The following is a 27447-nucleotide window of genomic DNA, read 5'->3' as shown; positions in this document are numbered from 1 at the left end:
TGAATATCATTATAGATTGAGATATACTGTAAACAGCAAAAATATCAAGCAAAGAAAGATCTACAAATAAGTCAACATGACCAAAATTGGCAATTGACATCTTATTAGAGTTATTGTCCTTTAAAGTCAGTTTCTGCAATTTATTGGTAATTTTTGTAAATTTTTTCAAAAATCTTCTGCTTTTAATTTAACTACTGGGCCAAATTAAACCAAACTTGGCCTCAAACATTATTAGGGTATATATTATGATTTCAACCGTATTTCACATGATTTCCAAGACCACAGTAGATACAGGTGCGCGACACAGGCTCTTGAGATCCTCTAGTTTTTGAGAAATAATAGTCCAAAGGTCGTGAAAATTGTAATTTGTGTCCTGTCCCTCGTTACATGTTGCATGATACTGTTCGATATAAAACGAGTGTAATAAATTGTTTTTTCCCCAAAATAGCCCCATTTTGTTTCCCCGTTCATAAACACCATATCACCTTTATAGCGCAATATATAAGTTTTCCTTCAAAGGCGGTTGGAGTAGAAAAATATGGGAATCAGATGTTGCATGAGGTATCTACTACATCAGCTAATTTTGCCAAATTTAACGTTATATCAGATTTAGAGATAAAATTGCTAAATCGAAAATTATCGCAAGTATGATGTTTTTATACCAACGAAATGAACATTTACTGTACTTTTTCTTACGTTGAAAATTCAAACGAAACTCGTGTTACGATATTCGTATGAAAAATATGTAGATGTCCAAGGAATTGTCCCCTTAACACAAAATGTACGTTGGTGCTTTCATTCAACAAGATATATGATTGAAATTTACACAAGACTTGAAAAGTACAAATACTCAAGTACGTATTGGTACATGTATGTTGATAGTGCGTTACTGAATACAAATGATATTAATAAACAGTTTTTCAAATCCAATATCCCCGAGCTCATTTTTAACGTTTTGAACGTCGAGAATAATCATAAAGCACTGGTGGTAATACAAATACATGATTCAAAAAAACTTGCTTAAGTTTAGGAAAGTTAAAACAATGACTCCAATTGTGAAACCATTTTCATGTTTTACATATGATTTGTGTGTGTGTATCGGAAAAGCCTTGAAGAATGCTTACTTAACTCAGAGCTAGTATAATTCGTATTCTCACCATGAAAAGATGCAAACATGTAACGAGTAAAACTTCTATGTCATTTGGTTTTTGGTGGAGAGTTGTCTTATGGGCAATCATACCAAATCTTTATATCTTTATAAAACGGCCATTATACCTGCTGTTTCAGTTGCTTTTTTCTTTTCCGAAATTGACGGAAACAATGACCTTTTTTAACCAGTGTCATAACGTTTACACATTTTAGAAAGTCTCCATGATTATATGTAGATCATAACCAAAGTCTGTAAATAGCGCATCATACTTCAAACATTATACAATTGCTTTATTTGGAAAAAAAAACGTTAAATAAATACATGTACTTTGAATAATAAAAGGTGCTTTGAGAACAAAATTTCCTTGAGCTTCACACGAATGCTTAATCAGATCCCTTGATACATGTGTTCAAATGTTATATAAAATGATTTGAGCGAAAATGCCAAAAGAGTGTATCCATGTCGATGATGATGTATAAAAAACCAAATTTTATGCATACAGATTACAGTGCTTTAACGCTAAAACTATTTTTATGGTGAATAGCATTTAAATAGTTGATCTTCATCAAATCATGCATCAGTCTCATTTATAACAGCGCGATATAGAAATTGTAATACAATGCAAGGCACAATTTCAAAATCACTCGAGCTTACCTTACTCAGGTTATGAAGAGTTCGAAATACTCCTTTACATGTATACATAGAATTTTTAACTTGTCTTTTATACACACACAAGGCCAAATTATAAATATCCCCTGGAGTTTTATACGATAAACAACATTACATACCTTTATCAAAAATAAAATAAATAAAGGCAACAGTAGTATACCGCTGTTCAATAGTCATAATTTGATTAAGAAAAACAAATCCGGGTAACAAACTAAAACCGAGGGAAACACATCAACTAAAAGAGGAAAACAACGGATCAACAGAAACACTGAATTACAACAAAAGCAAACGCCAACATACACAGAAAACGCCATATTCCTGACTTGGTACAGGACATTTATGAGAAAGAAAATATGGTGGGTTGAACCTGGTTTTATGGCTAGAGAAACCTCCCGCTTATATGGCAGTGATAAAAATACCACTAAATTGACAACACTACGTGACAGAAATACAGTACAAATATACGCAAGAACACTCAGCACAGAGAAATACATAAATAAATGATATAAAAGTACATTACAACATTTAAACCGCAGAATAACAACGGACACCTCCCATGAATTTACGACAGCACACCAGGACACCACAAACGAAATATAAACTGCGCGTCACATGAATGGATCAACGTCACAAAAAGTGAGGCATTTTTTGTGACGTTTATATTATCACAGGTAAATTTCAAAAAATAAAATAGTTTTGTTTTATTTATAGACACGTACAAGAATATTTAATTGGGATTGCGTTTGTAATGGTGTTATTATTAGTATTTTCTAACCATGTCGGTTTTCCTTCTATATCAAAACTGTGTATAAAGAAAAAATCCTGTGCATATAGTTGCTAAAAACTTAAAATCATATAAATGAAGTAGCTGATAAACGATATTAATTTTGCTGCGCCAGATGCGCATTTCGACAATCAATGTGTCTTCAGTGATGCTCGAGGCCAAAATATTTGAAAATCTGAAGTTTATTAAAAAGATGAGAGCTATAAACCAAAAAGTACAAAAAAAAGTATAGCCAAAGCCAGGCAAGGAATAATAGCTTTGCATGCAAAAGATATATTCCTTAATTTAAAATAATTTCCAAAATTTTGTTACAGAAAATTTTAATAACACAAAACATGCACAATTTGAAGTAAAATATTAAAGGTCTTTTGATTACTAAAAGATTTTATTTGGTTAAAACTATTAAGAGATATTGCATGTTTTCAAAAACTTTAATTATCTTTAATATTTGCTTCAAAACAGAATGAATGTAATCAATCTACCAACAGCTTTGATTCCAGTGTCATAATTCTTTCTATGCAAGGTATCGGACTTCTCATGAAATAGAAGTTCCTTCATAATATAAGTTCCATGAGGAAGAACAGTTCAATTTGACTCGTATTTTCAATGGTTATAGCATAAAAATGTACTTATAGATTTCTCATTTTGTAATTTAATACGGGTATAAACGCGTTGATCTCTCTCGTTCTTCATACGAAATGTGCTTTAGTCAACGCTTTTACACCGCTGTAAAACAATAAAAAGAAACATTCAATTCTTACCTAGTGAGTTTACAACCTTAATTATTGGAAAAGATCGAAAGGGGAAAGTATCCTTTCTAAAACTTGCCTTTGCCAACAAAGGTCCCAAAGCAACTTGGGTAATATCCTTCACCATAAATCAGTTCACTCTTAAATACCTCCTTACTTTAAAGATCATTTCTTATATCTTTACCAGATCAATTGCAACTTGGCTGAAATTTTCAATTACAAACACGTGTTGCATGATCTCATTATTAACGACTTCAAGTCTAAACCTCTTGATTGCACCTGGTCTCGTTCTCCATTCATATATAATCCGTCTGGCGACGTTATTACTGAATGCCTGAACATTTTCATCAACACTTCGCTGCGAAATGTGTTATCAAAAGGCCAGAAATATCGTGAGCCTAAATCCATCAATTGAAAACATAACTTCAAAATACTGATGGATTCTGTCGAGAATTATGCCAGCCAACGGGGTCAACACTAAAACGAAGACGTAGACACTCTTTCCGAATTGGTTAAGGCTGTGAGGTCATTGATACAAATTAGTATTGAAAAACTGAATGGATCTATGAATACACATGCTACAGCGAACTTTAAAGAACCAAACATTACAAAGCCCCGGTCCTCCCTCATTGGCAAATATGCTGTTGTCCCCGCAGATAATGCCCCTAACAACATCGTTTGTGTGTAAATCACATTACATAAACAGATTAATAAATGAATACGTTATTGACAATTCACGTGGACACTCAACCATATAAACCCAACAACACTTACCAAGAAAGAAATATTGAATAATCATAGAAATCTTCTGAATTCTTTTGGAATTTCAACCAAAGATGAAGAACGTGATCTTTCTTTTCTATATTGGATACCTTAATGCCATTAGTGTCCTTACAAACAATGTTATATTGCTGGGTCTTCAAAGTGCTCCACAATAAACCTCTTTCTAAATTATTAACATCAATTTTATCAGCAATCAAGCCGGACTTTAAAGTTATTGTGAAACTACTTACACTAGGGGCGGTGTAAATCAGATGTGGATACTAAACAATTCCAAAGATCTGTTAGAGTACATACAATATAAATCTCTTTCCTCTTGCAATAGTATTATAACATTTGACTTCTGTGCGACAAACACACGTATTCTCCATTCCAAACTGAAATACAAATTTAAAGAATTGGTCCTGCTTTGTTTTATATACTTAAACATCACTTTCCGCTTCATAGATGATGACCTCACACTAACAATTTAAAGTGTAATCACTATATTGAACGCATCTATTCCATCGAATTTTAAATAAAACAAACAACAGATACAGTTATGTCTGCCTCCTTTCTTGACTTACATCTAAAATTGACGATGTGGTTGGTTGAGAACAAAACTTTACCGCAAAAGAGATAATTTTATCTTTATAATTGTGTGTCCATTTCTGTGTAGCAACATTCAAGCAGCGGCTGCATATGGAATATATATAGAGTTCCAAATGGTGAAGCTGAAATCATCCTTATGGAGGCCGTCACGAGTTGGTTGACCGTTATAGAATATCTGTTTCACAGATAGATGCCGACGGATGTTCCAATTTTCGTAACCGCAATCCCGTCATATTTTTGTTTGAATGTACCCTACCGAAATAGATTAATCACCGGGTTTGTACTTACATGAGAAACGAAACGGGTGCCTCATGTAGAGCAGAATCTGCTTACCCATGAGCACCTGAGATCACACACGGATTTTGGTGGAGTTCGTGTTGCTCAGTCTTTAGTTTTCTTTGTTGTGTTTTGTATTTTGTTTTTTGTCTTTTGGTCGTTTTATTTTTTTTTCCATTGCTTTGTCAGTTTGTGATTTATGAGTTTTGAATGTCCTTTTGGTATCTTTCGTCTCTCTTTTGAATGAGATTGCAGCAAAATATGCACACACCAATCTAGTGATCAAAGCATCTCTTTAAATATATATATAGTTTTTAGTTTGCTCTATTGTTGTACAGTTTCACCAATGTCCAGACTCCTAGGTTAGAAGGAACAAGAGCATATTTAATAGGAAAGGTGTATGTATTGGATACCCTGTTTTTGAAAAAGATATCGCCTTTAAGAACCCTGACCTTCCGGCCACCGCCCATTTTCCTGTCTTTTCTCATTATCATTTAATGAAATAAACCTACAGCTTCATTATTTACCTGAATATATATAAAAGGGAAGCACACACATTTTCTTCATTTAGTATTGGACATATGTGCCCATTTGAAATTTCAGATAACATGACTCGACTTTTAAGTTCAATCATGGGAAATTATAGATTCGTTTTATGATCTAGAATGATAATATGAACCAAATGGCATTTAATACAAATATGCCTAAATGTATTTTAAATCAGGAAAGTTGTATATTATCAGATCTTATATTGTAGTATGTTCGAAAATATTACATAATACTATTATCTTCCCTGTTATTCAAGAGACCTAACAGAAAATCCTCACCTTGCTGGTACTCCCGCCGACTGGGAACAAGCCGACCAGTTACGGAAGTTTTGGACAGACAATGGGTTGGACGAGGTATTTATAAGTGAATATGACGTGTTGCTGTCATATCCTAATACAACAGACGAAGATTATATGAACCAAATACAGATCGTCGACAACAGTACCGGCGATATCATCTATAAATCACCATTATATGAGGATATATTGGATGAATCGGAAAACAAGTCCAATGTTGTTCCGCCTTTTAATGCTTACTCTAAACCAGGAACTGTTGAATCGGTAAGAATGGTCAATAAAACACTGAACTTAACTTCAATGTTAATGTTTGCATATCTGATTGAGTTTTTTTGTAGGTTTAACGCATACCAAGTGTAGTGGTGTTCTGACATATAGAAGCACATGCAAGCATCGTTTAAGGGTAAAGATCAAATTTCATCGTTAAAGGGTAAAGATCATATCACACTTGTAAAATTACATTATCACTACAGATTATTGAAATGTCAAACATTTTAATATTCGTGTAATACTAAAAACAGTTGACATCCGACTCCATATAAATTTTTAAATTTTAGTCCGATCAAAGAATAAGTCAGTTTTACTTCATAAAAAATGCAATCATAAGAAGTAACACATCATTATTTGTGAAAAATTACTCTGATACTAGTAAACGTTCAATGAAATTGTTATTACCCGTCTTTTTTGTAAGAATCATCCTTATAAAATCCCTTCTTTGTTTCTGATATTCGTCAAGATACGGTCATCTTTAGTAAATTAACTGGTCATGAAATGTTAAAATCTTTTGAAATACTTAAGGCTTTTCTACAACTGAGTATATTTAGATTATATAAGCCAGATTTGACTTAACTTTTTAAATTTTTGGTTTTCAATGCTCTTCGTTCTTCTGATTGATTTTGCCTATCTATTGTTATGGTTCGAGCACCACTGACTAATCTTGTGAAGGCGAATCGCTCGTCTATCATGCAAAATTGGAAGCCTACGATCAATTTTACAACAAATCTTAAGAGAAATGAACATTACATGATATCGGATATGTTCCTTATGTCGTAACTACAATACCCTTCCCTTTTCACGAATGTGACTTACCGAATTAGACTATTTACCGGATTTGTAATAACATAAGCAACACGACGGGTGCCACATGTGGAGCAGGATTTGCTTACCCTTCCGGAGCACCTGAGATCACCCCCAGTGTTTGGTGGGGTTCGTGTTGCTTAGTCTTTGGTTTTCTGTGTTGTGTCATCTGTACTATTGTTTGTCTGTTTGTCTTTTTATTTTTGGCCATGGCGTTGTCGGTTTGTTTTCGATCTATGAGTTTGACTGTCCCTCTGGTATCTTTCGTCCCACTTTTACAGTATAACTTACGATCAATTTTCGTCGTAAGATTTTCTGTGAAAAGAACCCCTGGTACCTTTGCTGAATTTTTACAACCGTTAGTTCGATACCAATACTGGTGGCCGTTTCGTCTCCGAGAGTAAGAATAGCCCAGTAGTCAGCATTCCTGTGCTTACATGAATTTCTCACTGAGAAACGATTATTTTTTGTAAATAAACTGCTGATTAAGTGCTAGAATCTTTTGAAGCACGGTTTTTCTACCACGAAGTATAGACAACCTTAGCCACATTTTGATTTTTTATAATTTTTGGTTTTCAATGCTTGTTAACTTTGTTTTTGATTTGGCCTTCCATTTGATTATTTGAATACCAGTGATGAGTCTTGCGAAGACAATACGCTCTCATCTGGCTTACTTTATAATAATGAGTCTGGTATCTCTGACTAGTTTTACCATTGTGTCGATGCCACTACTGGTAGACGTCTAGTTCTCGAGAGTCTCACCAGTCTATTAGTCAACACTACTGTGCTGACATGAATTATCAATGAACTGTTCAACAAATGTTGAAAAGCTTTTTTTACCACAGGTATGGATGACGGAAGCCAAATTTCGTACATTTTGAATTGTTTTGTTTTCAGTTTTCTTCAACTGTTTTATTGATATGGCATTCCTACTGTTTTCATTCGAACACAACTTGTGAGACTGATGTAGATGCAATGCACGCTTTGTGTAATCATTTATACGCCTGGTATCTTTGATGAAGTTATATGACATCAGTGATATGACTTTTCGTGGTATTCTTAGCAACAAAACTGGTTCCCCTAGTAGACTGGTATTGATTACCCTTCAGGATCACATGAGTTCAACTTCTCTTATTTGGAGGGTTCGTTCTACTCGATTCCAAATTTTCTTTCCAGATTTGTGTGTAATGTTGTGGTGTTTTTTTTGGTCTGGCCCTGGTGCTTACTCTGTCTTTTTTCGATTTCTGTTTTTTTTTTTTTTTTTTTATATCTTATTACACCTTTTGCGTATATGATTGATGGGATATAACCGGTATATGTCAGTGAGACAGCCATACAACAATACAAAAACACATATATCTAGGGTTCATTCTGCTTTTTTAACTATTCATTTCAAAATACGAATTCTAAGTTACAGATTCTGATAAATGTTCGAAAAGGGATCCGTGTCACTACAGCTATCTAAGAAAAATAGCTATTACATTTCAGCCGATTTTTTAATCACCCAGAAAAGTAAAAAAAAAAAAAGGATACCAATGTTTAATTCTCAAACAGTAGATGAATTTTAATTGGATAAAAAAAGATTTTGTACACCTATGGGTTTTAATAGACATTGCCATTACTAAACTCTGATTTCGTACCCTTCCGTGAACCATTTAATCATCTTAGTTTTTAAGTAGAATTTTGTGGACTGTTGATAGTCGTTTTGTTTTTGTTGTTTTTTTCGACATAGACATAATTCTTTTGATTTCCCCTTTAAATTTCTTAATGTTCCCTCCGACTTGATCTGGAGGAAGAAGCGCCTTGAACTTGCAGCAAAGTATGCTATACCATGCGTATCATTTGCACTCGAATCGCCAAAAATTCTCATAACTTCATTTTGTTCTCAAACGTAATTTATCACTGGACTAATACTCAGTATAAGCTTTATCCATTTCTGTTTTAATTTTTGGAGGAATTGAAGATGAGAAAAGAATGATAGAGTATGAAACGTTAAACGGTTTTTTTTATTCTAGGGAGATTAGGCAGATTTTGGTAGATTATTGATAAATTCGGAATTACTATATTTTTTTATAATAATGTTTTCTCCACACAGTATTGGACAATGTTGCGTGGTTTTTGTCCGCACAGTATTGGACCCTGTTGCTTGTTTTTTATCCGCACAGTATTGGACACTGTTGCGTTGTTTTTGTCCGCATTGTATTAGACACTGTTGCGTGGTTTTGTCCGCATCGTATTGGACACTGTTGCGGGTTTTTTTTCCGTACAGTAATGGACACTATTGTGTGGTTTTTGTCCGCATAGTATTGGACACTGTTGTGTGATTTTTGTTGCATACTAATGAACACTAAGCGTGGTTTTCGTTGCACAGTATTGGACTCTGTTGCTTAATTTGTATACGGAATGTAATGAAATCCGTTTGCGGTAACTTGTGAAAGTGATGTACCGAGAGTGCCTGTGTGTCTAACATTTTTCTATGTAAGCCTTCAAATCATATATTTTGTGAACTTTATATTATGTAGATATTCGCCTAGAACGGAATTATAATAAACAATAGATCGATTTACTAGTCTATTTTCATTTACAAATACTACGCATCACTGGATTATCTGTCGTCAAATTATCTGTAAATTCAATGTACCCTGACCTGAAAGTTTCGTTATACTCGACCGCCATAGCAATATTAGAAGATACAAGGAAACCATTAAAAGATGCATTGAAAGTGCATACTTCAGTAACAAGTAAATTATTTTGTATAGCTTTTTGGACTGAATAAATTCATGATAAAAATATGATGTTTGTTTTTTCAGGATCAGTTAATTTATGTTAATTATGGAAGAGTTGAGGATTATACACATTTAGACAGTTTGAAAATAAATGTATCCGGGAAGATTGTTATTGCAAGATATGGGAAGATATTTCGAGGAGATAAAGTAAGAAACCGTGTAACGTATATTGAATCTGAAGACAGTGTAAATGAAATGGATATGGGAAAAACGGTCACTGAAACAGCTACCCAACAATAAACAATATTATACGTTTGACATTCATTTCTGAGCTTGCATTCACAACAAATAGACCCACAAAATATCAAGCGGTAAAACATTGACAGCCGCATGTATATTTGCTTTCTTAATGGGGTGTCTTTAAGGTTCATTCTGGGTATGGAAAGAGAGGTAAAAAGGTAAGAAATGCGTATGAGGTTCGTTAAATCATAAAAATAGTATCAAACTTTTACATCCTTGTGGTCTGTGTTTAAAAACTCAATCTTAAAAATGCTTCAGTCCAGTATGAGATCTAGCGTTGCATGTAAGATTTCCATAAACACCCTATTATCATTTTTCCATTATTATAGAAAACTTTAAATATAAATAAGAAGAAGTGGTATGAGTGCCAATGAGACAACTCTCCATCCAAGTCACAATGTGTAAAAAGTAAACAATCATAGGTCAAAGTACGGCCTTCAACACGGAACAACAAGCTATAAAGAGCCCCAAAATGACAAGTGTGAAACAATTCAAACAGGAAAACCAACGGTCTAATCTATATAAAAAAACGAGAAACACTTATGAACCACATCAACAAACGACAAACACTAAACAACAGGCTCCTGGCTTAGGACAGGTAAGTCTTGTACAGTTTTAAAAACTAGTATCGCAAATAAATCAGTTCGTATGGATTTGTTTTATCATAAAAGAAACCACTTGCAAATTTAACAGGGATATTTTAAAGCCTTTATGGAACTTAAATCCTATTTTGCACATTTTCTTTTTATATTGTAGGCAAATCTAGCTTATATGCATGGGGCCATAGGAATTATATTATACACGGATCCAGCAGACTATGCTATCGGACAAAATGATAGTTCAAAAGTATATCCTTATGACTGGTGGCTCCCAGCCTCAGGGGCACAACGCGGAACAATATTCAAGGGGTCTGGGGATCCTTTAACGCCTGGGTATCCAGCAACAGGTACCGACTTATTTTGCCGTCAGAAGTCAATAGTGTCTCATCACTCCAAAATTTTGCCATATATTTCATATGAAAAACACATTTCAAAACATGTTCCTAAGTTATTTTTTGTCTGATTTTAATGAAATTTTACGAGTAAATACAGAAATTATTGTAGTTTCTTTATCTGTTCTTTTTAAATTTCAAGGTATTTGTATATCACTAGGTTTTTTAAAAACTATGGGTATGTAATGAATTTTTGACAATTTTCTACCTTTAAAGACTTATATGACACCCTTCTATATACGTTTTTTTACTTTATTAGAGACTGCATACCGTCTAGGAGAGGATGAACCAGAAGCTGGCTTACCAAAAATTATAACACACCCTGTTGGGTATGGCGTCGCTGGAAAAATACTGCAGTAAGTTCGACGTTTGTATTATACTTATTCTGTTTTTGATCTATACCAACTGAAGTTTTATAACGTTTAGATAAATACGTATTATTAATACAATTAAAAAATGCTAGACACAAAATATTAATCCAGAAAAGATGTATCAGTTGACAATATTGCACAGTACCCCAAACAGACTTATGTATACAATATGTCTCTGCCCCGAACAATATTTTTTATTGAAATCTAAATTTGCAGTCAATCCGAATCGCATGCCCCATTTATACGTAATTTCCTCTTCTAAGAATTCTATATAGACGCATTCCTAGCACTGGTGATGTACTAGGTAGCTAGCCCCTGATAGCAGTATCAGATAGGTAGTCAATGCTTCGGTACTGACATGATCTATGACCTATCTTTCTTAAATTCACCTTGCCAAATTTAGAAATTATTAAAAAAAACCTCGGGCAAAGTTGACCTAAGATAGATTTTCTTTTTTTAGGTCCGTTTTGATCATATAGCTCCTCATGTATTGAAGTACTAATGATATAACTTTAGCTTTTAAATGTTTGTGTTTGAGACTTTCGGATGATGAATGATCCAGAAAAGCGCTTCGGATGCACCTAATATTTACAATATTATTTTAATTATCCATAAAACATATGTCTTAATGTCTTGTCGGGCTATTTATTACAGTATTTGTTGGAACTCTTTATCTGATAAAATGTATAACGTGTTCATATCACCCCCAGCAACTATGTTATTTCATTCACAGATGTAGCTTGATCGCCATTTAGCAAAGACTGGCGCTTAACCGGTATTAGGGGACTTGAACTTTCAGTGAAGTTATGTTGAAAATCACACTGTGATGAAAAGCAACAATAAAAAGCCCGTTTCGTTTGGATTTGTTTTTTTCCCTTATGTACATGTAGCAATTTTGTGTCATGAATTGATACATCGTATCCTGTATTTTCTATTAATAGATCTAGGAGTCATACTACGGGCCTCAATGATAGTGGAATCATGCATATATCTAGCTCAAAATCGCCACATCTGAACAAGTTTGGAATAATTCAATAGACACAATAGCATCCCTAAATGAACCTTAAGAAACAACAAAAAGTTGAGGTTCCTGACTAGTGATAGGCACATGATCATGTAAAGCAAGTTAAAATATCATTTTGGTTAATACTCCCTCGTCCCTTTATTATCGTATTCAGTAAAGAAGGAAAAACATATAGAAAAAAGAACAACCGATTCAAAAACTTTACTCAATAAATTCCGTTTTACAGATGATAAGAACAGAGATACAAGAAAACAGTCATTTATTTACACTATTAAACAATGTTGGTAGTCACTAAGGACGAAGTACTACCTTTTTCACTGATATATTCCCACAATCTGATATCGATCGATGTACTTTGAATTAGATTCTATAAATCAACATCATAAACAACACAGTAAAAATGCCAAAGAGTAGAAATCAAGGCACAAAACTATGAGAGAATAGAAAAGTCAATAATACTATATTAGTTGTGTTTAAACTGCAAAAAGGTGAAAAATACAACAAACACGGAATTCGACAGGAATAAGGAAGAAAAACTCATCAAAGATGCCAGACTTAAAATTTTGCACGCCAGACGCGCGTTTCGTGTACACCAAACACTTTAGTGACGCTCGAATCAAAACAGTCGGAAGGCCAAATCAAGTACGAAGTTGGCTGGTATTCAAAACATAAAATTCTTAAAAAATAAATGAGCCAAAAACGACTAGGCAATATATGCTTGTGGCAGAAATAAACAGGTAAATTTACAGAAAATGAAAACATATCAATGATATGTCATGTAGACACAAAGGTGCTGCTACCCAGTAGTGACATCGACCTTGTCGTTGTAAAATCTTATCACCAAGATACTCGGCTAATATAATTAGAATCATTCTTTTTAATGAAATATATATTTTACGCGGATAAGCGGAACAAGCAGGAAGCTTATTCTTACAACATTTGATTTATAAAAAGTGTATAACTGTTTAAAACTGTGTCTGAATTAGCTATTTGTTTTTCAAAACTAATGTATCATAATTTAACTCTCCCTGTTCAAAACAAATAAACAGTTTTTGAAAATCTAAAAACAATCGTATGATTTGAATGAATAATAGACATTAAAGTTTGATTACAGACAGATGACTGGTGATAATGTTACATCGAAGTGGGAAGGTGCGGTACCAAACGTCACTTACAGATATGGTGGACAGTTGAGTAATTCAACATGGTAACAAGTTTTATATAATAATATTTTTTTGCGCTTTTAAAATTTACATTTTAGTATATTTATAGAGATTCGTCGTGTATATATGTACTTGAAACTTAATTCTTCTTAAGTACTATGCTGAATTCAGCGTCCGCAATCAGACTTGTCTGTGTATAGGATAAGAGAGAAGATACCACAGGACACCAAAATGTCAATAGGTTGTTGCATAATATTTGCATATACCAAAACGAACGCCCCGCAACAATACAAGTTTTGTTATAGTGCCTTTCAGAGTTTGGCATAATCCAGCATTTGTATTTGATTTAATGTCCCAAAGTATTTTATGTTTTTAATACAGAAAGGCGACAGTCGTTTACCGATGTTCAACTCTCGAAAATTGATTGGGTATAAAAAAATCAAGGAAACAAACAAAATCCGAGGGAATCACATGAACTCTACAAAGAGTGAAAACGGGTGCGTCGACAGGGAAACAATAACACTAAAATCACATAATACAAATATAACAGAATCGAAACCCTCACTTAGAATATAAAATACTACGCTTGATATCCTGACCAAATGTATGATACTACTCATATGAAAATGTGACTGCATGAAAGATTTACAATTAAAAAAAAAGGAACTGTTTCTATATGATAGTTCAGTATTAATCAATTAATGAATAAATGTTTTCAGAGGTTATTCTTATCATTTTTTTTTCAGGAAAGTGAAAATGAGGATATCTACAGCAAATAAAAGAGTAAAAACTTACAATGTAATAGGAATAATAAGGGGAGCTATTGAACCAGGTAAACATTGTTTTAATCGGATTATTTTCAAATTTGTACATCGTGTATGATTTCATTGTTTTACACATGTCTTTTACCTTGTTTCTATAAAATCGGTGAAAACATATTCTGTTAACAAATATTGTGTATGTTATAAGACAGATACGTACTTTTGGGTAACCATAGAGACGCTTGGGTGTTTGGTGCAATCGATCCTTCTAGTGGTACAGCTGTAATGAAGGAGGTGTCACGTGTCATGGGACAACTGGTAAAAAGTAGTAAGTCAGTTTTTGTTTTATCTGCAATAGTTTCTATCTAAGCTTCTACTGTTTGATGCAATAAATATTTTGTAAATTTGGACCATTCATAAAGATGTGCAATAACGAAACAAAAATATAGTGTTTGTACTACAGTTGTGTTTTTCCGTTGTATGATACATTGTAAGTTACTTTTTACCAGATTTCAACACGAGTATCAAAATATACATTTTATGACAGGTTGTCACTGTTTTTCTACATCTCTGAAATAGTCATGGTCTTGTCCGTTCTTTCTATTTACGGCTTCAGTTAAAGGGCCATAGCTGTGAAAAGTAAAATCACAAAAATACTGAACTCCGAGGAAAATTCAATCGGAAAGTCCCTAATCACATGGCAAAATCAAATGACAAAACATATCAAACGAATGGACAACAACTGTGATATTCCTGACTTGGTACAGGCATTTTCAAATGTAGAAAATGGTGGATTGAACCTGGTTTTATAGCGCTAAACCTCTCACTTGTACGACAGTCTTATCAAATTCCGTTATATTTACAACGATGCGTGAACAAAACAGACATTATAAATAAAATAGTCAAAATATGGGTACAGCAGTCATCACTGTGTTACAATATCAAAACAAACAATTATTTACAAAAAAGAACAAAAGAGATATAAATATGATTTTTTTTTTTGTTCACTCATTAATGAAAGTGATATAGTGAAATACTAATTTGCTTTTAGCAGCCAATTTAGTTCAATTTTGACAAATAAGATACATAACATAGCTGATGAATTATTCACTTGTAAGTGAATAATTCAACCTTTTGGAATCCGTATTCATGTGACCTTTAATTAAACCCCTTAGCTGGAAATGGGATACACATGTATTCAGCTATTTAAAGGAAAAGAATGTCAACATTGAAAGGGAAACAAGGATGAATCATTTTGTTGACTGATTCCACAAAAAAAAATCATTCTAACACAGGTAAAAACGATGATGAACAAACTTTTTAACCTATGATATGAAATCAAACAGCCCTAGAACAATCCAATTGCACGTGGTCGCTACCAGTTTATGTTTATATTTATGATTATATCGGGTTATAAGACCGTCAGCAATCTTCGGTTGTCATCTCGGTGGTTAATCAGATGACATCTAGACAAAAATACACACGACATGTTGATACATATTATCGAGTCAGTGCATTGTTGATTGTTTATTTTATACTTTTTGTAATTTTTATATACGTTTTAGTATGTTATAAATCAAGTATGAGAAATTGAGTCAAATCGGTGAACATTAATTTGACAGCTAATGCCCCTTTACCCCTTTAGCATTTTCTTACTTTTCTTGCAGTTTATATAAAATGAGTATATACCGTTTTCAGACAAATGGCGACCACGTCGATCGATAATATTTTGTAGCTGGGGAGCAGAAGAATATTTTTTAGTTGGTTCTGTAGAATGGGTTGAGGTATGTTTACTTAACTGTGATGTTCTGTGTTTTACGCCATGTTATTTTCTCGGAATAATAGTCATGTGACCAGAAAGAAACACTGAGACAAATTGACACGCACATGCAGATCTTCTGAACAGAAATTTAACAGCAAAGAGAGATAAAAAGAAAATAATAAAATGACAGAAAACATCAAAGCTTCAAGCAAAAAGTAAAGACAAACAGAATGAATATTAGGAGATGGGATATACATCAATGTTACAGTATTCCAACAAAACCGTGAAATAACAAAAAGACGTGTATACAATATATCAATAAAGCTCTTACTCGTCCCGAGTCTAAAACAATTGCGAATAAACTTGCTGGAAATGATCAAAGATATGCTATCACACAAAATAAGGTAAATCATTAAACTTGAGACAACAACAAAACATCACAAATATCCAACAAAGTCCTAGGATGAACATAAATGCTTCAAACTAAACATATATGTGTTTCTTTGGTTTTTATTTTGGTGTTTATTTCAGCAATATGTAAAAAATCTAGCGGAGAGATCACTTGCTTATCTAAATGTTGATCATGCCTTGGAAGGTATGTCACCAGTAGCAACTCAATATAAAGTCGTTAATTGTGTATGATATGTTAGTGCTAAATATCAAGATTGCAATACAAATATGTACCAATACTTAATAGATTGCGTACGAAATAAAAAGAGATAAAGCAGTGTAGTCATGTAAGTTTATGATATTAACCATTCTAGTCATTTATTAACCTGTTATTATTCAAGGTTCATCTTTATTGATGTTTAATTTATTTGTTATTTTGTAACATCGTCGTTTCCGTTTTCAAACTGCATTGGCATTTGGGAAGTCACAATTTGACCCCTATCTCTATCATCAACAGACGCAAAACTTTTTTTACTATTGATCGCTAAATCTTGTAACGTTAAAGTTGAAACAAAAAAGAAGCGATAAACGAAAATTTAACAACTGCATGAAATAATTGAAATTTTAAATGTTTAAATTTCCGGATGAAAAAGAAAACAAAAAATGCTAAATTTGAATTTGAAACATCGCATTGAGTACAATAAAACTCGTTATAAATATTTAACTAATTAAGCGATGGATACGAGTATTGTTTCCATGCAAAGCGATGGAATTTTGACATTCAGGCAACATGTTTGACCCTGACACAAACAGACTAGGAAAATAAGGAAAATCAAAACAAAAGAGCTAATATAACACCAAAAAGAAGAAAAAAAAGAAACTTCGATTTATAAGTATGATTTCCGAAAAGAAAAAATAATGAAAAATTCTATGGAATGAAGGAAAGTTTACATGATAGAGAACGGGATTAATTTCCACCGGATTTTGCCTTGTATTTTAATGTAGAAACCTGTAACCTTAGTATAAGAACAATATTAAGAAACTTAATATTTATAGTGAAATTATCATTGAAAATGTGTCAGTATCAAAGTACTTGCTGCTGTGTGGATAGTGCTATACATTCGAGTCTAGCAAGATATAGTAACCAGTGGAAATGATACTAAAAAGGGATAACAAATTACAGTGGCAATTTACAATAGATATAGGAAGATGTGGTATGAGTGCCAATGAGACAACTCTCCATCCAAGTTATAATTTATAAAATTAAAGCATTATAGGTCAAGGTACGGCCTTCAACACGGAGCATTGGCTCACACCGAACAGCAAGCTATAAAGGGCCCCAAAAAATTACTAGTGTAAAACCATTCAAACGGAAAAACCAACGGTCTAATCTATATAAAAACGAGAAACGAGAAACACGTATGAACTACATAAACAGACGACATCTACTGTAATCAGATTCCTATTATATATTATTTCATAAGTAGGATTCTAGTAGTTAATTAAAGAATAACACCGATTTGACTTTGTATGACACGTATATTCTGAAATACCCATCATACAATGATATGTTCGAAATCAAAAGGTAGGGAATTCGAGAATCTAAATCAGTAAGGACCATAATTGAAATTGGCCACAAGACAGTCAAAACATATGAAATGTTGCAAAAAATGTATTATTTTGTCTAATCGTGGGGTTTATAACCAGTTGTTAATATTCTTTGACTTGACTCATATTACTAGAATTGGTTTCAAATAGAGTAACATGCATAGCTAGGTAAAATAAACTCAACAATGATACCTATAATTTTGTACACCAGACGCACTTTTCGTCCATAAAAGACTCACCAATGACGCTAGAACCCAAAACGTCAGTATGCTAAGTAAAGTACGAAGTTAAAGAGCAATGAGAACCCAAAAATTTCGAAAGGTTCTGCCAAACACAGCCAATGTAATCTACTCCCTGGATATAAAATCCTTAGTATTTCTAACAATTTAAAGTTTTGTGAACTACTTATACTGTGGTGACACCCATCAATACACCGTTTGGAGTTCCTGTATTACCAAAATGTTTAGAGTTACTGCTATATTTGTCAACCTTTAGCCTTTTAAATATTTGACTTTCTACGAGTCAGTATTGTACTTCAGTTTTCAGTTTTTATCGAGTGATATTTGCATAATAACTGACCAGACTCAGTGTTTAATAACTAGTAACGTTTAAAGTGAATATGAAATAGGATTTAACCGATTAAAAACCCAAGTCAGGAGCCTGTAGTTTAGTGTTTGTCGTTGGTTCATGTCAGTCATATTTACTTTTCGTTAACTGTTTTGTTTTGTATAAGACCGTTAGCTTTCACAATTGAATTGTTTCACATTTTTCATGTCGGGACCTTTTATAGCTGACTATACGGTATGGGTTTTTTCTCATTGTTAAAGGATCTATCATTGCTTACATCCACTTCATTTGAACTTTGTTGGATAGTTGTCTCAATGGCAATCACACCACATCTCCTTGTTTTATATTAAAGATTTTCATAGAAAAAGGTATTCCTTTACGAAACAAGGTTAGCTTACATCTTAAAAACATTTTCGAATTGCATTATGCAGATGCCCAATTGGATTGTCGAACGTTTGCAAAAAAGTTTCTAAAAACTTTAATTCGGCACAGTTTTATGATTATATATTATAACTCGTAGATGGATGTGCAAAATTGATAACTTCTAGTTTCTAGCTGCTAAATTTTATATTTTTAATACAGGTAACTTTTCTCTGAGAGCGCAGTCGACTCCACTGTTGTATGATGTCATTTTCTCAGCTGCGAAAAAGGTACTTATAATACAGAAATAAATGCGTAGATGGTAATTCAAATTTCAGAGATAACTAGAATGTTTTATATTTGATATCAATGTATTTGCTTCAACCATGTTCCTGGCAGTAAGTTTAGAAAACGCATCTAAGATACCAGCCTTATAATTTTGTACACCACACGCACGTTTCGTGTACATGCGACTTATCAGTGTTTCAGAATGTGAATGATATTTAAATTATTCGCCTACTGCTTCTAGTTTATAAAGTGTCATGTAGTTATTGTAGATAGTTTTAGGATTTTTTTATTTATTCATCTTTACTGACATGCAACACCGTTTATGGATGAGACAGTATCTGAAATCTGAAAATCTTAAAAATATCATTCTTGATATCTTCATATTGCAATTGGCTAGAATAGTTTCGCTTATCCAGCGCAGTGAATAATGGAAGCAGTGTTGGTGGTCAAGGCAGACAAATTTGCTTAGATATTTCAATCATTAAACTATTGAAAACATTAAGAAGATATATTATTATTCATTTCTAATAGTATACATTGTATTTACTTACAACCAGGTCCCTAATCCAGACTCCACTGAAATCCATAAAACTGTTTATGATAAATGGAAGACATCTTTTCCAAAGGATAGCAGTGACCCTAATAGTGTTCCTCGGTAAGTTAACTATACATGATTGATGGATAGTATCCTCACTTTCCAATATTTTATGCAAGTTTTTAATTGTGATGTTTAAGACCATAATTCAGTGTATATTTATTTTCAATTCTGTTTTAGTGTTAGTGGTGTTGGTTCCGAAACTGATTATGCTCCAATGGTAAAAATGGTTGGTTTACCCAGCTGTGATATCCGTTATACATTCGATCCTGTAAGTCATTACATTGTCCAATCAGTTTACACAGCTGTGAGGTGCATAATACATTTGATCTTGTAAGTCATTACATTATCCCATCAATTTACTCAGCTGTGATGTCCGTTATACGTTCGATCCTGTAGGTCGTTACATGCTCACATCAGTTTACCCAGCTGTGATGTGCGTTATACATTCGATCCTGTAAGTCATTACATTGTCCCATCGATTTACCCAGCTATGATGTTCGTTATACGTTCGATCCTGCAAGTCATTACATTGTCCAATCAGTTTATCCAGCTGTGATGTCCGTTATACGTTCGATTCTGTAAGTCATTACATTGTCCAATCAGTTTATCCAGCTGTGATGTCCGTTATACGTTCGATCTTGTACGTCTTTACATTCTCACATCAGTTTACCCAGCTGTGATGAGCGTTATACATTCGATCCTGTAAGTCATTACATGCTCACATCAGTTTACCAAGCTGTGATGTCCGTTATACGTTCGATTCTGTTAGTCATTACATTTTCCCATCAGTTTATCCACTGTGATGTGCGTTATACATTTGATCTTGTAAGTCATTATATTGTCCCATCGGTTTACCCAGCTTTGAAGAGCGTTATACATTTAATCTTGTAAGTCATTACATTGTCTCATCGGTTTACCTAGCTGTGATGTGTTTTATACATTCGATCTTGTAAGTCATTACAGTGTCCTGTCTTAATTAGATATCCCAATTTACTGGTATCATGAATTCGAAATGACAAAATATTTTGGGAAATATAGAACATCTGAATTCAAAATTTAACCTTGAAAAGAACTCTATAAAATACCAGGCTGATAATTTTTTGTACACCAAATGCGTGTATCGTCTTCTAAAGACTCATTTGTGACGCTCAAATCTAAACAGTTGGGACATTAAAAAAAAACTGAAATTCCAAAAAGTTGTTCCAAATAAGGCTAAGGCAATCCGAGGTAAAAAAAAACCTTAGTGTTTCAAATAATTCAATATTTTATAAACAGTCAATTAACATAAACATGAACCTATCAAAGATATTTCATGTCAACGCAAAGGTGCTGACTACTAGGCTGATGATACCTTTGGGGACTAAATGTCCACTAGCAGTGTCACCCACCTAGTGGTAGTACAAACTCATCAAAGATATCAGGCTCATAATTTTGTACGCAAGACGTGCGTTTCGCCTGTACAAGACTCGACAATGACGCTCGAATCAAAACAGTTGGAAGGCAAAAGCAAATACGAAGTTGAATTGCATTAAAAACCGAAAACTCCCAAAAGAAGAACCAAATAAAACCAAAGAAGTAATTTACTTAGGAGACCTACGTGTTTTTAAAATAAGTTGTTACGATTTGCTGAAGGCATGAAACTTGTAAAGCATTCCTTAATATCTGAAATATTAGAATGACCAAATCGAAATTAAAACAGAACATATTGATGCACTTAAGATTTACATCAGCTTTACCTTTTTCATGTTATGAAAATTTCGCCTCCTTTTCAAATCACAACTCAACTTTATATTTCAACGAACTCAAATTTACATGAAAGATTCTTTTCTTAGTACTTAATACTTACATTTCCTTAACATTTATTTGTTTAGTAATACAAAAAAAATCAAGATAACATTATAAACTTATGTTCTTAATTTGGCTCGTTCTTATTTCTTGATGATGTAGCTATATTTTTTTTTTCATTATAGAACAAGTACCCGTTGTCCTCCTATCCTCTGTACCATTCAAAGTATGAAACTTTTAAGGCTGTTGATGAAATCATGGACCGGGGTTTCAAGGTAAGATGCTGTGTTTAAGCAAAAGATGATGTGGAGTATAGGACAATCAGAGACATATATACAAGTATATACATCTGTGGGACAATGAATTGGCAACTGACTATATTATAAAAGCTATGTATTAAGGTGACGTTTGTTATAGTATGCATGATTTTTCATATCCAAGACCTCAAAAAAGGTAATCATGGAATTGGTCATGTTGATAATAATATTCGTAAAGACCAAATGTATTCGTTTAAATTCCAGCATCACCAAGCCACAGGACAGGTATGGGCAGAGATGGCAAGGTCTTTAGCCGATACAATGATTATTCCATTAGATGTTGTAAACTTCGCAAACGAACTGCTTTCCTTGGTGAATACCCTTGACGACGATTATGGAACAATGCTGCGAAATCACAGTATAACTTTTGGTAAGAAATTTGAATTTCAATTTTTTTTATACAATACAGTAATATATTATGGCGATTATAAGTTTTAAATATTTGAATAGTTTTCATTGGAAACCATTCGGAAGCAATTTAATAATAGTGTAGTACTTTGATATGAAATTGCTAATTCCTAGTATGTGATATTATTTTTGGTAATGTACAACTTTCCTATAAATGTTATATGTTTGATGACTGAAGTATGCTGAATTAGTCTTGAAGACTACTTAAGCAAAAATATAAATCACAATGCTCATCAATTTCGTACTGTATTTGGCCTTTTCAACTTAATTTGATTTCAGCGTCACTGGTAAGTCTTTTGTAAACGAAACGCGTGTCCCGACTCCCGCGTATAAAGTTTTAAGCTTGGTATCTATGATGAGTTTTTTCAAAACATAAAAAAATCTATGGTAAAAGTTCTAAGTGGTGACAGTGTAAATGATATTGAATAGTAAAGGATTTTAGCATAAGCAATGAATAATGAACAAATTTGGTATGGTCAAGTCTATATTTTTTCTGTTTTAGATGATTTAAAAACAGTGACAGACAATCTTAAAACAGAGGCAATGGCATTCAAAAGCAGGCTGAAAAATGTAAATAAATATAAGTAAGTCATGATTTATGTAAATTAAAAAATTTTAACGTTATTGCCAACACGACAATATACGATTCAGAAACATATAACGGATATATTCAGCAAGGATTCTCGAAAACATTGCAAATTATGATAGACAGTCAAATCACGATGACAGGTTGCAATTCTTTGTATGTGTATAGACTATACAACGTTTTCAACGGTGGATAGTTAGTCTTGTTGGCACTCATACCACTTCTCCTTTTTTTATGTGATAAGAATGAATTTGCTCTCGCGTATATTTATTTTGACATGTTTTATTTCAGTCCTCTAGAAGTACGGCAAATAAACGATCAGTTAATGTTGTTTGAAAGATCCTTTTTAGATCCACAAGGTCTTCCTGGACGACCGTATGCTAGGTAAATTAATAAAATAAACAGTATTTTATGTTTGACGTTTACTTATTTTATTTCGCTGCTAATTATAGACAACTGGTTTATCTAAAAATGAGTATATCTTTCTTTTTAAGTAGAGCGAGGTGGTAAAATAGAAGAAAACAATTGTTTTATATCTTCAATGAATTATACAAATTTTGAGAGATGAAGGTTATATATTTGTAAGACTTTTATCCGAAAAGAGAATGAATGTGTTTTATTCAGTTATTATCAATGTTTTTTATGATAATAATTTACGTTTTGTTTGTTTTATATGTTTTCTTTTTAATTCAGACATTTAAGTGGAGATAACTCAGATAATCTAACTTTTTATAAGGAATGTGTAGTACATTTATCTTTTCTGTTTGGTAGCAAGAAAACTAGTTCCATGACCTTTATTTTTCTATTTTTCCCTTCGGTGGGCTAGTCCGTCCATCAAATTTATAGCAGAGGGTTATATCACCAATGTCTAGGACAAGTTAGAAAATCAGTGCCGTCCAACTATTTTTAAAAGAGTAATGCCCTTGGAAATATTAGGCATATGGAAAATTGCATTGTAAGCTCTCACATATACAATTCTTTTCAGATTTTTATCAAACTTATATCAGAGGTTTATATCAACAGTATCTTAGATAAGGTCGAAAATCGGTGTTGATCAGCTATTTTTAAAAGAGTTATGAACCTTGTAAATATTAGTTATGTAGAAAAATTGCATTGTAAGAGCTTATATGTGTACAACTAATGACAAATTTGTATTAAACTTATAACAAAGGTTAATAATATAGAAAAATTGCATTGTTAGAGCTCTAACGTGTACAATTCATGACACATTTTTATCAAACTTATACCAGCAATGTCTTGGATAAGTTCGAAATCAGTGCCGATCAACTATTTTAAAAAGAGTTATACCCCTTAGAAATATTAATTTTATGGAACATTGCATTATAAGCTTCTTTAGGCCTACATTAATTTGGCAAATCATCAAAAACTATTTTAGACGCATGTAGAAATAGCTTTGATCATTTTACAATAAGATATTTCACGATGTCTGCTGAAATTCATACACGTGTATCAACACAAATCACAAACTGACGATGTTCGATATATTTTCCACTTATTTTTTCAAAGTCCTTATAATAAATCTATATTTAAACAATATGCATTTCAATCATTTTTTACCACATCAGCCGTTGTATAATGATTAGATTCAATCCGGAAAGGATACAGACTTTTGGAACTTTTGGTTTTCATTGTTTTTCAATTTCGTACCTGATTTGGCCTTCCAGCTGTTTTGATTTGGGCGCCACTGTTGAGTCTTGTGTAGACAAAAAGTGTATCTTGTGTAAAAAATGATAAACCTTGCGAGTTTATGCAGTACTCATACATTAGTACTGTTTCACTGGTGGAACACATGTATTTTCATTCAAATGATTAAACAGTTCACCACCAATAAATTATTTCTAACTGAAACTAATAATTATTCAGTTTTATATTTGGGGACTATTTCCCACGAACACACTAATTAAATTGTGAATCTTGAGTGCAATTACCGATCTTTTATTGATGACTATAAAACCCAAAACACTGGGAAAAAATTTACGCAAATTAAGCTTGCATGTAGAACTATAGGGTAAAAATCACTTGATTGGTTGCTGTTTACTTAAGGTTAGAAATCATGACAGAAATGAATGTACTATTCAAAGAGTTGTTGCAAGGTTCCATAAACGTGCAGAGAACGTGACAGCCAACGGATGCGCCTTGTTGTAGAGCGTTAAAATCAGGAGGAGAACTCGGATTAATTTCTATAACAAAAGGATCCGTGAAAGAAATTTTTTTTCGCACTTTTCATTAACACAGAAATTCAAGAAACAAATATAATAGTTGCTTACATTAAAAATAACAAATGGTTGCGAAAGTTTGTCCCTCACCACGACACGTTGCGTTATATTGGAAATGTAGACACCCTTTCTCTTCAGTTTGATTTCCTTTTGTTTGATCCGCCCTTGAAAGGAGCGATTTTACGCTTGAACACAAAGCCAGCAAATAAGTTTGTTATTAATTATCGTCTGTTTTACATCCCTAGGCACGTATTGTTTGCAGAGAGTCTGGTAAACACGTATGCTGGAAGTAGTTTCCCAGGATTGGTGGATTCCTTGTTTGAAATCGAAAAAGACCTGGATCAAAAAGGTCGATGGAATATTGTTAAGAAACATTTTTCAGTCATTTTATTTACCATAGAATCAGCCACTTCCACTTTGAGAGAAGTTACAAAATTTATGCCAGTTTTTATTAAAGGTAGTTCGTAATTTGTACGTACTGCACATGGTTTCATTGTCAGTTACATATTTTGATAAATATTGATTGCTTATTTTAAACAGAATATGGATAGCTTGAAGAAAAATATTTCTTAGTAATTATACTTTCTTGAACCAAAATAATGCTTAAGCTCATTTTAATGCCATTTTTCATATTTTCGATGTTTTTGATTATATTTCTTATTTTAATCGAGTGAAAAATAAAATACGTCATATATAAAATTATGAATTATCATAGCACTGAATGTAGTAGATTCGTCTTGTATATAACAATGGAATAAAACTGAAGGATGCATAAAATTATTTGGAATCTGTATATGTATATCATTCATTTATAAGTTATTTTAATACCAGTTTGATTTATGTCAATAAAACAACATTATAAAACCAAACAAACATTTAGTTGTGCTTAAACATTTGAAAGAATCATAAAAATAGATATTTCATGTTTCAAAGAATTTTGTAAAGTATATGGTACTGTAGATTTCGAAAGAAAGCAGTTGTGAAAGCAATTACAGTTTCAGATTACACAATCGATATATAATGCTGAGGTAAATATGAGAGTACCTTTATTGTAAAAAAATATTGACTGTATTGAACAAGTCAGATTTGTACCTAATATTTGAATTTTTTCATGATCATGAAACAACAATGAAATTATCAGTGGTCTTTTATCAAACTGTATTTTCAATTAAGTAAGAAGATACAAGGGAAGCAGTCAAAACTATAAGTCGAAGTAAGACAGACAACACCATGGCTTAAAACCGAAAAGGTACACAGGAGAAAAGGAACCGTCAACAAAACACTCAAAAGGAATCTAGCGCATTTTGAATCAGAATTAGAGGGCAAAACTGTGATTTGGGTTATGTTCACGACGGGCATCACATGTTGAGCAGCATCTGAAATCACCCCTGGATTTTGATGGGGTTCGTGTTGTTCAGTCTTTAGTTTTTCTTTGTACTTGTTTGTTTTTTCCTCGTTTTTCGTTTTTTTTCATGGCTCCCTCAGTTTGTGTTTGACTTATGATTTTGAATACCCCTTTGGTATCTTTCGCCTCTCTTTTAAGTCATATCGTCATAATCTCTTATAAGAAGAAATTAGCTTTCGTGAAAAAATGCACAGCTAGCAGATGTGTAGAAATTGTATTTGTTAGATTAGATATCCGATATTTACCTACCCCGGAGAAGTTGGAGTCGGGATAACTTTTAGCCTGCTTCTACGAATATAGACCCTTGTCTATTATGAATATACTAAACATTGGATATTCACACCTGGGACCACTGTCTCATAGGGTGCTATTATGTGTAGCTTTCTGCAAAGTCAATTTTGAAAACAATGCTTTGGAAACAATCGGTATAAGCTTGGAATAGTACACTATACTAGGAAAAGGTAATTTCTTCCATTAAAAAGTCTGTTCTGGATAAAATTGAGCCCTTCTTCAAAAATAAATTATTAACTATCATTTCCTATCAGTATATATCAACCCTATTTTATCCCAAACAATATTCATAAAATTGGGTGCAAAACTTAACTATGTTGTTAATCATTACATCAAAACTGTTTGATACCCTTTAATTGTCCATCCTTGCAGATACATTATGTGGCGCATGTTATCACAGGTAATCTTTGGTTTTCATGAAATATCGCATTTACCAAAAAAGGACCTATAATATAAGATGGATCGCGTCGGGACTACCTCAGAAAATGGACTGAATGCGAGGTAGTAAAGACTTTGTCCAAATGGATCAAAACAAATCAATTATAGTAATGTCCTTATCTCAATAGGTACTTGTCAGAGCTTTTTCGG

At 32.9% G+C, this 27447-nt stretch overlaps 1 protein-coding gene across 1 annotated transcript; it reads left to right on the top strand.

Moving 5' to 3' along the window:
- The first annotated feature begins 5946 nt into the window (after positions 1 to 5946).
- On the top strand, positions 5947 to 25675 carry LOC127698340 (N-acetylated-alpha-linked acidic dipeptidase 2-like). The gene is made up of 17 exons (XM_052201748.1): positions 5947 to 6108; positions 9732 to 9854; positions 10704 to 10893; positions 11198 to 11294; positions 13448 to 13540; positions 14243 to 14328; positions 14466 to 14585; positions 15956 to 16041; positions 16551 to 16614; positions 19167 to 19234; positions 19790 to 19887; positions 20008 to 20098; positions 21801 to 21890; positions 22137 to 22302; positions 22843 to 22924; positions 23218 to 23310; positions 25409 to 25675. The coding sequence occupies exons 1-17, from the start codon at positions 5962 to 5964 to the stop codon at positions 25629 to 25631; spliced, it is 1917 nt and encodes a 638-aa protein (XP_052057708.1). The 5' UTR covers positions 5947 to 5961; the 3' UTR covers positions 25632 to 25675.
- Positions 25676 to 27447: the final 1772 nt, after the last annotated feature.

This window comes from Mytilus californianus, unplaced genomic scaffold (assembly GCF_021869535.1).
Source record: "Mytilus californianus isolate M0D057914Y unplaced genomic scaffold, xbMytCali1.0.p SCAF_4, whole genome shotgun sequence".
NCBI classification, from domain to species: Eukaryota; Metazoa; Mollusca; class Bivalvia; order Mytilida; family Mytilidae; genus Mytilus; species Mytilus californianus.
The sequence above is the reverse complement of the archived record's forward strand: the minus strand, read 5'-3'. Positions and strand labels throughout refer to the sequence as shown.

Coding starts and splice junctions, on each gene's coding strand:
- LOC127698340 (XM_052201748.1), top strand. CDS start 5,962: ATGAACCAAATACAGATCGTCGACAACAGTACCGGCGATATCATCTAT. Junction 11,295..13,447: donor GTCGCTGGAAAAATACTGCA/GTAAGTTCGACG, acceptor GTTTGATTACAG/ACAGATGACTGGTGATAATG. Junction 21,891..22,136: donor TCATGGACCGGGGTTTCAAG/GTAAGATGCTGT, acceptor TTTAAATTCCAG/CATCACCAAGCCACAGGACA.